Source organism: Engystomops pustulosus, chromosome 4 (assembly GCF_040894005.1).
Source record: "Engystomops pustulosus chromosome 4, aEngPut4.maternal, whole genome shotgun sequence".
Classification (NCBI taxonomy): domain Eukaryota; kingdom Metazoa; phylum Chordata; class Amphibia; order Anura; family Leptodactylidae; genus Engystomops; species Engystomops pustulosus.
The window spans coordinates 216,748,704-216,764,998 of record NC_092414.1 but is presented as its reverse complement, the minus strand read 5'-3'; the positions used below and the strand labels follow the sequence as shown (position 1 = coordinate 216,764,998).

General features: G+C 49.7%; 1 protein-coding gene across 3 annotated transcripts in view; it reads right to left on the bottom strand.

The window, feature by feature from the left end:
• The window catches only part of LOC140128328 (acetylcholine receptor subunit epsilon-like), a 31,527-nt gene extending 15,755 nt beyond the window's left edge, over positions 1–15,772 (bottom strand). For all 3 annotated transcript variants that reach the window (XM_072149949.1, XM_072149950.1, XM_072149951.1), the window contains exons 1-7: positions 15,622–15,772; positions 12,198–12,334; positions 9,678–9,722; positions 4,441–4,550; positions 4,031–4,186; positions 834–934; positions 522–722 (exon numbers count right to left, since the gene is read on the bottom strand). In XM_072149949.1, the coding sequence (XP_072006050.1) occupies positions 522–722; positions 834–934; positions 4,031–4,186; positions 4,441–4,550; positions 9,678–9,722; positions 12,198–12,334; positions 15,622–15,676 (805 nt within the window). In that variant the 5' untranslated portion in view covers positions 15,677–15,772. The remainder of the gene's footprint in view (positions 1–521; positions 723–833; positions 935–4,030; positions 4,187–4,440; positions 4,551–9,677; positions 9,723–12,197; positions 12,335–15,621) is intronic.
• Between the last annotated feature and the right edge of the window lie 523 nt (positions 15,773–16,295).

Genomic DNA, 16,295 nt, shown 5'->3' with positions numbered 1-16,295 from the left:
ACATCTCTCCAGGGACAATACATAACACTGGCTGCAGAGAGCACAGTACACAGCAGTGTGAGGTCTGATTACACATCTCTCCAGGGACAATACATAACACTGGGTGCAGAGAGCACAGAGCACAGCAGTGTGAGGTCTGATTACATATCTCTCCAGGGACAATACATAACACTGGCTGCAGAGAGCACAGGGCACAGCAGTGTGAGGTCTGATTACACATCTCTCCAGGGACAATATCTAACACTGGCTGCAGAGAGCACAGGGCACAGCAGTGTGAGGTCTGATTACACATCTCTCCAGGGACAATACATAACACTGGCTGCAGAGAGCACAGAGCACAGCAGTGTGAGGTCTGATTACACATCTCTCCAGGGACAATACATAACACTGGCTGCAGAGAGCACAGAGCACAGCAGTGTGAGGTCTGATTACACATCTCTCCAGGGACAATACATAACACTGGCTGGTTGGTCACCCCTGCTGACAGATCCCTTTAAGGAAGTCACATGACCACTGCTCACCTTTGGCGGGCAGGAAGTAGACGAGCACCACAAGGGAGGATATGAGGACACAGGGGACAATGATGTTAACGATGTAGAACAGAGGTTTCCTCTGGATGATCAGGCCAAAAATAATCTGCTGGTACTGGAGGTCGTCCTCCGTGTAGCCGGGGCTCAGATACTTCCAGGCCGGGCAGTGCTTGATCGCCCACTCACCATTTTCTGAGAAAGAGGAGAACATGGCTTAGGGTGGGGTCAAGTAGGGCAAGAGGACCTTCCACTCCCCATGAACCCCACAGAGATTGGACTGGGGTGTCCTCTACCTCCCGATACCTGTGAAAGCTGCGGGATCAATGTCCACGCTCTCCAGGGGCTCCCCGCTGTCCGCAAACGCCAGCTGCAGGTCCACTTCTTTGGCGTTGTAAGTTTGAGACCTAGAACAGAATGTCCAGAAACTTCAAAAAAGTATGTGAACCCCTGAACAGCAGACCCCTATCAGTAGACCCGGACCACTGCCCTCGTCCACCACAGATCACAGTAGACTCAATATTTTCCCTACCCCCTCTAGAGTCTAGAGATGACCTGCTTTACCCCGCTCCGGCAGACACCTGGCATTGAGCAGGATCATCTTAGGCTTCTGTCCATCGTTTCCACCATAGATGCCCATCTCATGGAGCTCTCAGCTTCTGGTGGTTCCTCTCTGTGGCTTTGTGTGGTCATAGCTCCTAGGAGGTGACCAGGGGACATCAGGCTAAATTCCTTCTAGTAGGGTGGTGCCACGTTCACTCATCACCTTGACCCAAACCACCTCCAATAGTTGCCTCATGGATGTGGCTGCAACATTAGAACTCAATCAATGGAAGGAGGGGGTTCACTTACTTTACACATAATACAGTTTAAGCATGGACTTAAGACCCAACTTTTTGAAAGTTTTGGAAAATACTCAGAGGTATAGCTATCAGGGGGGCAAAAGGGGTGGTGGCTCTGGGACCCAGAACTTTGAAGGGCCCATTGATGAGCTTTCACCCTCCCTGTGTCCCCAGGACAGAAATATAGTCATGACTATTGCTGCCCTGAGTGTCCCGGGTCATGGTGACAGGTCATGGTGTCCCGGGTCATGGTGATAGGGCATGGTTTCCCAGGTCATGGTGTCCCAGGTCATGGTAACAGGTCATGGTGTCCCGGGTCATGGTGACAGGGCATAGTGTCCCGGGTCATGGTGACAGGTCATGGTGTCCCGGGTCATGGTGACAGGTCATGGTGTCCTAGGTCATGGTGATAGGGCATGGTTTCCCAGGTCATGGTGTCAGGTTATGGTGACAGGTCATGGTGTCCCGGGTCATGGTGACAGGTCATGGTGTCCCGGGTCATGGTGATAGGGCATGGTTTCCCAGGTCATGGTGTCAGGTTATGGTGACAGGTCATGGTGTCCCAGGTCATGGTGACAGGTCATGGTGTCCCAGGTCATGGTGACAGGTCATGGTGTCCCGGGTCATGGTAACAGGTCATGGTGTCCCGGGTCATGGTAACAGGTCATGGTGTCCCAGGTCATGGTGACAGGGCATAGTGTCCCGGGTCATGGTGACAGGTCATGGTGTCCCGGGTCATGGTGACAGGTCATGGTGATAGGGCATGGTTTCCCAGGTCATGGTGTCAGGTTATGGTGACAGGTCATGGTGTCCCAGGTCATGGTGACAGGTCATGGTGTCCCGGGTCATGGTGATAGGGCATGGTTTCCCAGGTCATGGTGTCAGGTTATGGTGACAGGTCATGGTGTCCCAGGTCATGGTGACAGGTCATGGTGTCCCAGGTCATGGTGACAGGTCATGGTGTCCCGGGTCATGGTAACAGGTCATGGTGTCCCAGGTCATGGTGACAGGGCATAGTGTCCCGGGTCATGGTGTCCCGGGTCATGGTGACAGGTCATGGTGTCAGGTTATGGTGACAGGTCATGGTGTCCCGGGTCATGGTGACAGGTCATGGTGTCCCGGGTCATGGTGACAGGTCATGGTGTCAGGTTATGGTGACAGGTCATGGTGACAGGTCATGGTGTCCCAGGTCATGGTGACAGGTCATGGTGTCCCGGGTCATGGTAACAGGTCATGGTGTCCCAGGTCATGGTGACAGGGCATGGTGTCCCGGGTCATGGTGACAGGGCATGGTGTCCCGGGTCATGGTGACAGGTCATGGTGTCCCGGGTCATGGTGACAGGTCATGGTGTCCCGGGTCATGGTGACAGGTCATGGTGTCCCGGGTCATGGTGACAGGTCATGGTGTCCCAGGTCTAGGTGACAGGTCATGGTGTCCCGGGTCATGGTGACAGGTCATGGTGTCCCGGGTCATGGTGACAGGTCATGGTGTCCCGGGTCATGGTGACAGGTCATGGTGTCCCAGGTCATGGTGACAGGGCATAGTGTCCCGGGTCATGGTGACAGGTCATGGTGTCCCGGGTCATGGTGACAGGTCATGGTGTCCCGGGTCATGGTGACAGGTCATGGTGACAGGTCATGGTGTCCCGGGTCATGGTGACAGGTCATGGTGTCCCGGGTCATGGTGACAGGTCATGGTGTCCCGGGTCATGGTGACAGGGCATAGTGTCCTGGGTCATGGTGACAGGTCATGGTGTCAGGTTATGGTGACAGGTCATGGTGTCCCAGGTCATGGTGACAGGGCATAGTGTCCCGGGTCATGGTGACAGGTCATGGTGTCAGGTTATGGTGACAGGTCATGGTGTCCCGGGTCATGGTGACAGGTCATGGTGTCCCGGGTCATGGTAACAGGTCATGGTGACAGGTCATGGTGTCCCGAGTCATGGTGACAGGTCATGGTGTCAGGTTATGGTGACAGGTCATGGTGTCCCGGGTCATGGTGACAGGTCATGGTGTCCCAGGTCATGGTGACAGGTCATGGTGTCCCGGGTCATGGTAACAGGTCATGGTGTCCCAGGTCATGGTGACAGGGCATGGTGTCCCGGGTCATGGTGACAGGGCATGGTGTCCCGGGTCATGGTGACAGGTCATGGTGTCCCGGGTCATGGTGACAGGTCATGGTGTCCCGGGTCATGGTGACAGGTCATGGTGTCCCGGGTCATGGTGACAGGTCATGGTGTCCCGGGTCCTGGTGACATGTCATGGTGTCCCGGGTCATGGTGACAGGTCATGGTGTCCCGGGTCATGGTGACAGGTCAGGTCCCGGGTCAGATAGAGATAGAGATGGAAATGTGGATGAACACAGAGTTACAAGTTATTGTTATGTCATTATGTATAAGATACAGTGAGAGCTAAGTGGGGCACATATCTACCATGTATGGTCACTGTAGGGTGGTCATATTGGTATACCCGGGTTTGGGGGCCTATTCTGTGGGTTTTGCCCCCTATGCTTAACCCCTTACTACCCCTCTGAAAAGACTTGAAAAATGATGAGAAGCAAAAGTATGAAGACCAAAGACCCAGAACAAGGCAGGAACTTCTAAAGAAGATGCTCCTCAGTGGGTCATTAGGCCATGATCCATTCGTGGTCCATGTCCTCACCTGAACACCAGGGTGCAGTTCTGCCAGTCGAAAGGGAAGTAGGTGATTTCGATGGTGCATGTGCTCCTAAAGATGGCCGGTGGCAGCCAGTACATGTAGCCCGTGTTATAGACCAGGACGTTGGCGTAGTAGGCGACATCAAACTGTCCATCAATGCTGGAAGAGAACGGGAGACGTGTCACCAACCTAGAGACTACTGAAGAGTAGACCATGTGACCCGCAACGCATCGAGCTCTGGGGTACTGGCCACAGATTACAGGACCTTCCCCCTGGATCCTGGTGCAGAGATTACAGGACCTTCCCCTTGGATCCTGGTGCAGAGATTACAGGACCTTCTCCTTGGATCCTGGTGGTGTGAAGTAGAAGATAGGACCACAAGAACCAGCATAGAGTCATGAAGAGTCACTCACTTGTTCTCCAGCACAATCTCCGGCAGCCACACCATGTCATGGGGGACTCGGACCACCTCAATCCCACCATATTCTGAGCTGTTCCATACCATGCGATAGTCATCCCACTCCTAACAAAGAAACAACTGCAATATCACAGATCTGAGCCAAGAAAATGTCCTCTGCATCATCAAGTTGTAAATTTAGGTCCAAAATGTTAAATTTTTTCTGGTATGTACAGTGTGTAGAGATCTCCTGAGCTCCCCCTAGTGGTGGCTGTGTATACAGTATGTAGTAATCCCCTGAGCTCCTCCTAGTGGTGGCTGTATATACAGTATGTAGTAATCCCCTGAGCTCCTCCTAGTGGTGACTGTGTATACAGTATGTAGTAATCTCCTGAGCTCCCCCTAGTGGTGGCTGTATATACAGTATGTAGTAATCTCCTGAGTTCCCCTAGTGGTGGCTGTATATACAGTATGTAGTAATCTCCTGAGCTCCTCCTAGTGGTGGTGTATATACAGCATGTAGTAATCTCCTGAGCTCCCCCTAGTGGTGGCTGTATATACAGTATGGGGTAGTCTCCTGAGCTCCCCCTAGTGGTGGTGTATATACAGTATGCAGTAATCTCCTGAGCTCCCCCTAGTGGTGGCTGTATATACAGCATGTAGTAATCTACTGAGTTCCTCTTAGTGGTGGCTGTATATACAGCATGTAGTAATCTCCTGAGCTCCCCCTAGTGGTGGTTGTATATACAGTATGTAGTAATCTCCTGAGCTCCCCCTAGTGGTGGCTGTATATACAGCATGTAGTAATCTCCTGAGCTCCCCCTAGTGGTGGCTGTATATACAGTATGTAGTAATCTCCTGAGCTCCCCCTAGTGGTGGTGTATATACAGTATGCAGTAATCTCTTGAGCTCCCCCTAGTGGTGGCTGTATATACAGCATGTAGAAATCTCCTGAGCTCCTCCTAGGGGTGGCTGTATATACATTATGTACTAATCTCCTGAGCTCCTCCTAGTGGTGGCTGTATATACAGTATGTAGTAATCTCCTGAGCTCCTCCTAGGGGTGGCTGTATATACAGTATGTAGTAATCTCCTGAGCTCCCCCTAGTGGTGGTGTATATACAGTATGTAGTAATCTCCTGGGCTCCCCCTAGTGGTGGCTGTATATACAGTATGTAGTAATCTCCTGAGCTCCTCCTAGGGGTGGCTGTATATACAGTATGTAGTAATCTCCTGAGCTCCCCCTAGTGGTGGCTGTATATACATTATGTACTAATCTCCTGAGCTCCTCCTAGTGGTGGCTGTATATACAGTATGTAGTAATCTCCTGAGCTCCTCCTAGGGGTGGCTGTATATACAGTATGTAGTAATCTTCTGAACTCTCCCTAGTGGTGGCTGTATATACAGTATGTTTCCAGCGGGTTACCCGAATATTACCGTTTTGCGCCGATTTTCCCTGAATTGCCCCGGGTTTTTGGCGCACGCAATCAAATTGTGGAGCATCGGCGCCGGCATGCACGCAACGGAAATCGGAAATATGTAGTAATCTCCTGAGCTCCCCCTAGTGGTGACTGTGTATACAATATGTAGTAATCTCCTGAGCTCCCCGTAGTGGTGGCTGTATGTACAGTATGTAATAATCTCCTGAGCTCCCCCTAGTGGTGGCTACATGTACAGTATGTAGTGATCTCCTGAACTCCTCCTAGTGGTGGCTGTATATGCAGTATGTAGCAAACTCCTTAGCTCCTCCTAATGGTGGCTGTATATATAGTATGTAGTAATCTCCTGAGCTCCCCCTAGTGGTGGTGTATATACAGTATGTAGTAATCTCCTGAGCTCCTCCTAGTGGTGGCTGTATATACAGTATGTAGTAATCTCCTTAGCTCCCCCTAATGATTGCTTTATATACAGTATGTAGTAATCTCCAAAGCTCCCCCTAGTGGTGGCTGTATATACAGTATGTAGTCATTTCCTGAGCTCCTCCTAGTGGTGGCTGTATATACAGTATGGGGTAGTCTCCTGAGCTCCCCCTAGTGGTGGCTGTATATACAGTATGTAGTAATCTCCTGAGCTCCCCCTAGTGGTAGCTGTATATACAGTATGTAGTAATCTCCTGAGCTCCCCCTAGTGGTGGCTGTATATACAGTATGTAGTAATCCTCTCTGCTCCCCCTAGTAATGGCTGTATATACAGTATGTAGTAATCTCCATAGCTCCCCCTAGTGGTGGCTGTATATACAGTATGTAGTGATCTCCTGAGCTCCCCCTAGTGGTGGCTGTATATACAGTATGTAGTGATCTCCTGAGCTCCCCCTAGTTGTGACTGTGTATACAGTATGTAGTAATCTCCTGAGTTCCCCTAGTGGTGGCTGTATGTACAGTATGTAGTAATCTCCTGAGCTCTTCCTAGTGGTGGCTGTATATACAGTATGTAGTCATCTCCTGAGCTCCCCCTAGTGGTGGCTGTATATACAGTATGTAGTAATCTCCTGAGCTCCCCCTAGTGGTGGCTGTATATACAGTATGTAGTGATCTCCTGAGCTCCCCCTAGTGGTGACTGTGTATACAGTATGTAGTAATCTCCTGAGTTCCCCTAGTGGTGGCTGTATGTACAGTATGTAGTAATCTCCTGAGCTCTTCCTAGTGGTGGCTGTATATACAGTATGTAGTCATCTCCATAGCTCCCCCTAGTGGTGGCTGTATATACAGTATGTAGTGATCTCCTGAGCTCCCCCTAGTGGTGGCTGTATATACAGTATGTAATGATCTCCTGAGCTCCCCCTAGTGGTGACTGTGTATACAGTATGTAGTAATCTCCTGAGCTCCCTCTAGTGGTGGCTACATGTACAGTATGTAGTAATCTCCTGAGCTCCCCTTGTGGTGACTGTGTATACAATATGTAGTAATCTCCTTATCTCCCCCTAGTGGTGGCTACATGTACAGTATGTAGTGATCTCCTGAGCTCCCCTAGTGGTGGTGTATATACAGTATGTAGTAATCTCCTGAGCTCCCCTAGTGGTGGCTGCATATACAATATGTAGTAATCTCCTTAGCTCCTCCTAGTGGTGGCTTTTTATATAGTATGTAGTAATCCCCTGAGCTCCCCCTAGTGGTGGCTATATGTACAGTATGTAATAATCTCCTGAGCTCCCCCGAGTGGTGGCTACATGTACAGTATGTAGTAATCTCCTGAGCTCCCCTAGTGGCAGCTGTATATACAGTATGTAGCAATCTCCTTAGCTCCTCCTAGTGGTGGCTGTATATATAGTATGTAGTAATCTCCTGAGCTCCCCCTAATGATTGCTTTATATACAGTATGTAGTAATCTCCTGAGCTCCACCTAGTGGTGGCTGTATATACAGTATGTAGTAATCTCCTGAGCTCTCCCTAGTGGTGGCTACATGTACAGTATGTAGTGATCTCCTGAGCTCCCCCTGGTGGTGGCTGTATATACAGTATGTAGTGATCTCCTGAACTCCTCCTAGTGGTGGCTGTATATACAGTATGTAGTAGTCTCCTGAGCTCCCCCTAGTGGTGGCTGTATATACAGTATGTAGTGATCTCCTGAGCTCCTCCTAGTGGTGGCTGTATATACAGTATGTAGTAATCTCCTGAGCTCCTCCTAGTGGTGGCTGTATATATAGTATGTAGTAATCTCCTGAGCTCCCCCTAGTTGTGGCTGTATATACGGTATGTAGTAATCTCCTGAGCTCCCCCTAGTGGTGGCTACATGTACAGTATGTAGTAATCTCCTGAGCTCCCCTAGTGGCAGCTGTATATATAGTATGTAGCAATCTCCTGAGCTCCACCTAGTGGTGGCTGTATGTACAGCATGTAGTAATCTCCTGAGCTCCCCCTAGTGGTGGCTACATGTACAGTATGTAGTGATCTCCTGAGCTCCCCCTGGTGGTGGCTGTATAAACAGTATTTAGTGATCTCCTGAACTCCTCCTAGTGGTGGCTGTATATACAGTATGTAGTAATCTCCTGTGCTCCCCCTAGTGGTGGCTGTATATACAGTATGTAGTGATCTCCTGAGTTCCCCTAGTTGTGGCTGTATGTACAGTATGTAATAATCTCCTGAGCTCCCCTAGTGGTGGCTGTATATACAGTATGTAGTAATCTCCTGAGCTCCTCCTAGTGGTGGCTGTATATACAGTATGTAGCAATCTCCTTAGCTCCTCCTAGTGGTGGCTGTATATATAGTATGTAGTAATCTCCTGAGCTCCTCCTAGTGGTGGCTGTATATACAGTATGTAGTAATCTCCTGAGCTCCCCCTAGTGGTGGCTGTATATACAGTATGTAGTAATCTCCAGAGCTCCCCCTAGTGGTGGCTGTATATACAGTATGTAGTCATTTCCTGAGCTCCCCCTAGTGGTTGCTGTATATACAGTATGTAGTGATCTCCTGAGCTCCCCCTAGTGGTGGCTGTATATACGGTATGTAGTAATCTCCTGAGCTCCCCCTAGTGGTAGCTGTATATACAGTATGTAGTAATCTCCTGAGCTCCCCCTAGTGGTGGCTGTATATACAGTATGTAGTAATCTCCTGAGCTTCTCCTAGTGGTGGCTGTATATACAGTATGTAGTAATCTCCTGAGCTCCTCCTAGTGGTGGCTGTATATACAGTATGTGGTAATCTCCTGAGCTCCCCCTAGTGGTGGCTGTGTATACAGTATGTAGTAATCTCCTGAGCTCCTCCTAGTGGTGGCTGTATATACAGTATGTAGTAATGTCCTGAGCTCTCCCTAGTGGTAGCTGTATATACAGTATGTAGTAATCTCCTGAGCTCCCCCTAGTGGTGGCTCTATATACAGTATGTAGTAATCTCCTGGGCTCCACCTAGTGGTGGCTGTATATACAGTATGCAGTAATCTCCTGAGCTCCTCCTAGTGGTGGCTGTATATACAGTATGTAGTAATCTCCTGAGCTCCTCCTAGTGGTGGCTGTATATACAGTATGTAGTAATCTCCTGAGCTCCCCCTAGTGGTGGCTGTATATACAGTATGCAGTAATCTCCTGAGCTCCCCCTAGTGGTGGTGTATATACAGTATGTAGTAATCACCTGAGCTCCCCCTAGTGGTGGCTGTATATACAGTATGTAGTAATCTCCTGAGCTCCTCCTAGTGGTGGCTGTATATACAGTATGTAGTCATTTCCTGAGCTCCTCCTAGTGGTTGCTGTATATACAGTATGTAGTGATCTCCTGAGCTCCCCCTAGTGGTGGCTGTATATACAGTATGAACAGCTTCTTACCTGTTGCACCCAAACATTGGTTGTCATCGTCTCTTCCTTCTCTTTCTAGTGAAAATGAAAAAATGTTATGCAACTTCTACTTAAACACTCTGTGCTGCTGTGGACCTGCTCTCCCCATTATCCCCAGACATCTCTATGACCTCCCATGGGACCAGCAGACTCCTCTCCTGAAATACTCTGTGTTGCTGGGGACCCGCTCTCCCCATTATCTGTCATCTCTATGACCCCCCCCCCCCATGGGACCAGCAGACTCCTCTCCTGAAATACTCTGTGCTGCTGGGGACCCGCTCTCCCCATTATCTGTCATCTCTATGACCTCCCATGGGACCAGCAGACTCCTCTCCTGAGATACTCTGTGCTGCTGGGGACCCGCTCTCCCCATTATCTGTCATCTCTATGACCTCCCATGGGACCAGCAGACTCCTCTCCTGAGATACTCTGTGCTGCTGGGGACCCGCTCTCCCCATTATCTGTCATCTCTATGACCCCCCATGGAACCAGCAGACTCCTCTCCTGAGATACTCTGTGCTGCTGGGGACCCGCTCTCCCCATTATCTGTCATCTCTATGACCCCCCATGGGACCAGCAGACTCCTCTCCTGAGATACTCTGTGCTGCTGGGGACCCGCTCTCCCCATTATCTGTCATCTCTATGACCCCCCATGGGAGCAGCAGACTCCTCTCCTGAAACACTCTGTGCTGCTGGGGACCCGCTCTCCCCATTATCTGTCATCTCTATGACCTCCCATGGGACCAGCAGACTCCTCTCCTGAGATACTCTGTGCTGCTGGGGACCCGCTCTCCCCATTATCTGTCATCTCTATGACCCCCCATGGGAGCAGCAGACTCCTCTCCTGAGATACTCTGTGCTGCTGGGGACCCGCTCTCCCCATTATCTGTCATCTCTATGACCTCCCCCCATGGGACCAGCAGACTCCTCTCCTGAGATACTCTGTGCTGCTGGGGACCTGCCCTCCCCATTATCTGTCATCTCTATGACCCCCCATGGGACCAGCAGACTCCTCTCCTGAAATACTCTGTGCTGCTGGGGACCCGCTCTCCCCATTATCTGTCATCTCTATGACCTCCCATGGGACCAGCAGACTCCTCTCCTGAGATACTCTGTGCTGCTGGGGACCCGCTCTCCCCATTATCTGTCATCTCTATGACCCCCCATGGGAGCAGCAGACTCCTCTCCTGAAATACTCTGTGCTGCTGGGGACCCGCTCTCCCCATTATCTGTCATCTCTATGACCTCCCATGGGACCAGCAGACTCCTCTCCTGAGATACTCTGTGCTGCTGGGGACCCGCTCTCCCCATTATCTGTCATCTCTATGACCTCCCATGGGACCAGCAGACTCCTCTCCTGAGATACTCTGTGCTGCTGGGGACCCGCTCTCCCCATTATCTGTCATCTCTATGACCTCCCCCCATGGGAGCAGCAGACTCCTCTCCTGAGATACTCTGTGCTGCTGGGGACCCGCTCTCCCCATTATCTGTCATCTCTATGACCCCCCATGGGACCAGCAGACTCCTCTCCTGAGATACTCTGTGCTGCTGGGGACCTGCTCTCCCCATTATCTGTCATCTCTATGACCTCCCATGGGACCAGCAGACTCCTCTCCTGAAATACTCTGTGCTGCTGGGGACCCGCTCATCCCATTATCTGTCATCTCTATGACCCCCCATGGGACCAGCAGACTCCTCTCCTGAGATACTCTGTGCTGCTGGGGACCCGCTCTCCCCATTATCTGTCATCTCTATGACCCCCCATGGGACCAGCAGACTCCTCTCCTGAAACACTCTGTGCTGCTGGGGACCCGCTCTCCCCATTATCTGTCATCTCTATGACCCCCCATGGGAGCAGCAGACTCCTCTCCTGAAACACTCTGTGCTGCTGGGGACCCGCTCTCCCCATTATCTGTCATCTCTATGACCTCCCATGGGACCAGCAGACTCCTCTCCTGAAATACTCTGTGCTGCTGGGGACCCGCTCTCCCCATTATCTGTCATCTCTATGACCCCCCATGGGACCAGCAGACTCCTCTCCTGAGATACTCTGTGCTGCTGGGGACCCGCTCTCCCCATTATCTGTCATCTCTATGACCTCCCCCCATGGGAGCAGCAGACTCCTCTCCTGAGATACTCTGTGCTGCTGGGGACCCGCTCTCCCCATTATCTGTCATCTCTATGACCTCCCCCCATGGGAGCAGCAGACTCCTCTCCTGAGATACTCTGTGCTGCTGGGGACCCGCTCTCCCCATTATCTGTCATCTCTATGACCTCCCATGGGAGCAGCAGACTCCTCTCCTGAAACACTCTGTGCTGCTGGGGACCCGCTCTCCCCATTATCTGTCATCTCTATGACCCCCCATGGGAGCAGCAGACTCCTCTCCTGAGATACTCTGTGCTGCTGGGGACCCGCTCTCCCCATTATCTGTCATCTCTATGACCCCCCATGGGAGCAGCAGACTCCTCTCCTGAAATACTCTGTGCTCTCCTCCACTCAGCATAACTTACCAGGGAGATGAGGTTGGTGAGTGTGAGCTTCAGCTTGACCTCGATGACGTCTCTGATGGATCTGACCGGACGGGACAACTTGTCGTAATTGGAGAATAAATCTTGGATCAGTCGAGTCTCCTCATTGACCAGTGCACCTGCGGCAGGAGAGACAGGGTGCTGCTGGATTGTCCTATTTTCAGTGCCCTGCTTGTTCAGGTGCTCGAAAACATTTGATGTGGTGGGAAGGTGCTGCTTGTTCATGTGCTGGTGGAATGTGTGAGGTCCTAATGTTGTGGTCCTGCTTATTCATGTGCTGCTGGATTGTTTGATGTTGTGGTCCTGTTGTTCATGTGATGCTAGATTTTGTTATATCCTGATGTGGTGGTCCTGCTTGTTCATGTGCTGCTGGATATTTTTATATCCTGATGTTGTGGTCCTGCTTGTTCATGTGCTGCTGGATATTTTTATATCCTGATGTTGTGGTCCTGCTTGTTCATGTGCTGCTGGATATTTTTATATCCTGATGTTGTGGCCCTGCTTGTTCATGTGCTGCTGGATATTTTTATATCCTGATGTTGTGGTCCTGCTTGTTCATGTGCTGCTGGATATTTTTATATCCTGATGTTGTGGCCCTGCTTGTTCATGTGCTGCTGGATATTTTTATATCCTGATGTTGTGGTCCTGCTTGTTCATGTGCTGCTAGATTTTGTTATATCCTGATGTTGTGGTTCTGCTTGTTCATGTGCTGCTGGATATTTTTATATCCTGATGTTGTGGTCCTGCTTGTTCATGTGCTGCTGGATATTTTTATATCCTGATGTTGTGGCCCTGCTTGTTCATGTGCTGCTGGATATTTTTATATCCTGATGTTGTGGTCCTGCTTGTTCATGTGCTGCTGGATATTTTTATATCCTGATGTTGTGGCCCTGCTTGTTCATGTGCTGCTGGATATTTTTATATCCTGATGTTGTGGTCCTGCTTGTTCATGTGTTGCTGGAAATTTGTATATCCCGATGTTGTGGCCCTGCTTGTTCATGTGCTGCTAGATTTTTTATATCCTGATGTTGTGGCCCTGCTTGTTCATGTGCTGCTGGATATTTTTATATCCTGATGTTGTGGTCCTCATTGTTCATGTGCTGCTGGATATTTTTATATCCTGATGTTGTGGTCCTGCTTGTTCATGTGCTGCTGGATATTTTTATATCCTGATGTTGTGGCCCTGCTTGTTCATGTGCTGCTGGATATTTTTATATCCTGATGTTGTGGTCCTGCTTGTTCATGTGTTGCTGGAAATTTGTATATCCCGATGTTGTGGCCCTGCTTGTTCATGTGCTGCTAGATTTTTTATATCCTGATGTTGTGGCCCTGCTTGTTCATGTGCTGCTGGATATTTTTATATCCTGATGTTGTGGTCCTGCTTGTTCATGTGCTGCTGGATTTTTTTATATCCTGATGTTGTGGTCCTGCTTGTTCATATGCTGCTGGATTCTTTATATCCTGATGTTGTGGTCCTGCTTGTTCATGTGCTGCTGGATTTTTTATATCCTGATTTTGTGGTCCTGCTTGTTCATGTGTTGGTGTACTTTTTTATATCCTGATGTTGTGGTCCTCATTGTTCATGTGCTGCTGGATATTTTTATATCCTGATGTTGTGGTCCTGCTTGTTCATGTGCTGCTGGATATTTTTATATCCTGATGTTGTGGCTCTGCTTGTTCATGTGCTGCTGGATATTTTTATATCCTGATGTTGTGGTCCTGCTTGTTCATGTGTTGCTGGAAATTTGTATATCCCGATGTTGTGGCTCTGCTTGTTCATGTGCTGCTAGATTTTTTATATCCTGATGTTGTGGCCCTGCTTGTTCATGTGCTGCTGGATATTTTTATATCCTGATGTTGTGGTCCTGCTTGTTCATGTGCTGCTGGATTTTTTATATCCTGATGTTGTGGTCCTGCTTGTTCATGTGCTGCTGGATTCTTTATATCCTGATGTTGTGGTCCTGCTTGTTCATGTGCTGCTGGATTTTTTATATCCTGATTTTGTGGTCCTGCTTGTTCATGTGTTGGTGTACTTTTTTATATCCTGATGTTGTGGTCCTCATTGTTCATGTGCTGCTGGATATTTTTATATCCTGATGTTGTGGTCCTGCTTGTTCATGTGCTGCTGGATTTTTTATATCCTGATGTTGTGGTCCTGCTTGTTCATATGCTGCTGGATTTTTTATATCCTGATGTTGTGGTCCTGCTTGTTCATATGCTGCTGGATTTTTTATATCCTGATGTTGTGGTTCTGCTTGTTCATGTGCTGCTGGATTGTTTGATGTCCTGATGTTGTGGTCCTGCTTGTTCATGTGCTGCTGGATTGTTTGATGTCCTGATGTTGTGGTCCTGCTTGTTCATGTGCTTGTGATACTGCTGTGAACTGACTATAGAATCATGGAGAATGAGAAGGAACTTGATGTAGGACCCTGACCCGATGTTTCTGTACTTATTTGTGGCTGCGGTTGTGGAGTCCGGTTACTGGTTTGTACCAAAATTAAGAACTCCGAACCAATGACCCTGCACCCGGCACCATCCCCTGGGAGGCAACTGCTGGGATAATGGTCCTGGAAGTGGTCACATGTTTACAGGGGAGATAAGAAAAATATGCCACAAGATGGCGCTGAGAGATCAAGTGCGAATACCCCAGAGAATGGAGGATACATCCCCCCAGATAAGGGTCCTGTGTGAAAGTTTTATATCCCCCAGATGAGGGTCCTATAGTACAGGATAAATACCCCAGAGAATGGAGGATACATACCCCCAGATCAGGGTCCTATGTGAAAGTTATATACCCCCTAGATGAGGGTCCTATGGTGCAGGACATATACCCCAGATCAGGGTCCTATATAAAAGTTATATACCCCCCAGATGAGGGTCCTATAGTACAGGATAAATACCCCAGAGAATGGAGGATACATGCCCCCAGATGAGGGTCCTATGGTGCAGGATAGATACCCCACATGAGGGTCCTATGGGCAGGATAGATACCCCCAGATGATGGTCCTATGTGAAAGTATATATACCCCAGATGAGGGTCCTATGGGGCAGGATAAATACCCCAGATGAGGGTCCTATGGTGCAGGATAGATACCCCAGATCAGGGCCCTAAGGCAGGATAAATACCCCAGATAAGAGTCCTATGAACAGGATATATACCCCCAGATGATGGTCCTATAGTAAAGTATATATACCCCAGATGAGGGTCCTATGGGCAGGATATATACCACACATTAGGGTCCTATGATCAGTATCTATTACCACGGCAGGATTTAGACCCCAGATGAGGGTGCTAGGGGCAGTAAATATGCCCAGTGGAGGGCGCTGTGCACCCAGTGATCTTTTGTTGCCCCTCACCCCATATATAAGACCCCCAGACTATATATAAGCACACACAGGGACTCACAGCTCAGGAGGGGCAGCAGCAGCAGCAGCAGCGGGGCGCAGGGCTTCCAGGCCATGCTTAGAGCGTCAGCTCTTGGGACGCGGTGTCTGGCGGAGTCCCTGGAGGAGAAGCTCCTGAGTTATTTTAAGTAAGTTTTATTTCCGAAAGGAGGAGAAGATGATCTAGAGAAGCCCCTGCGCCCCCGGGGTCTGGTGCCAGCGCCCACCCCCCCCGATATAAGAGGATCACATACAGCTGTCACCTATTACTGCCAACCCGAGACCCTCGCCTTAACCCCGTCCTGGCCAGAGTAACGTATCTAGTGACCCCCCCTGACCAGCCAAGGGCCCCCTCCTGCAGGCGTCAGATATGGACCCCAGCCAGGATCATCCTTCTTACCCCATATCAGGGTCAGACCCCTCTCCATAGTCAGAGACCACCACGACCTGAGAGACAAGACTCCATCAAGACTCCCTGCAGAGGTAGCACATGCACTAACAATTACTAATATCTTCTAGTCTGTATCACAGCTGAGGGGTTGTTACAATTGCATGTGACCTATAGAATCCTCGGTCAGCACCGATTTGTCTTCTGGGATGATATTTTGTAACAATGTATCAGTCTAAATGAAACTGGAGTTAATGTATCCTGGACTGGATGCAATTGTAACAAATCTTCAGCTGCCGAGTGAAGAT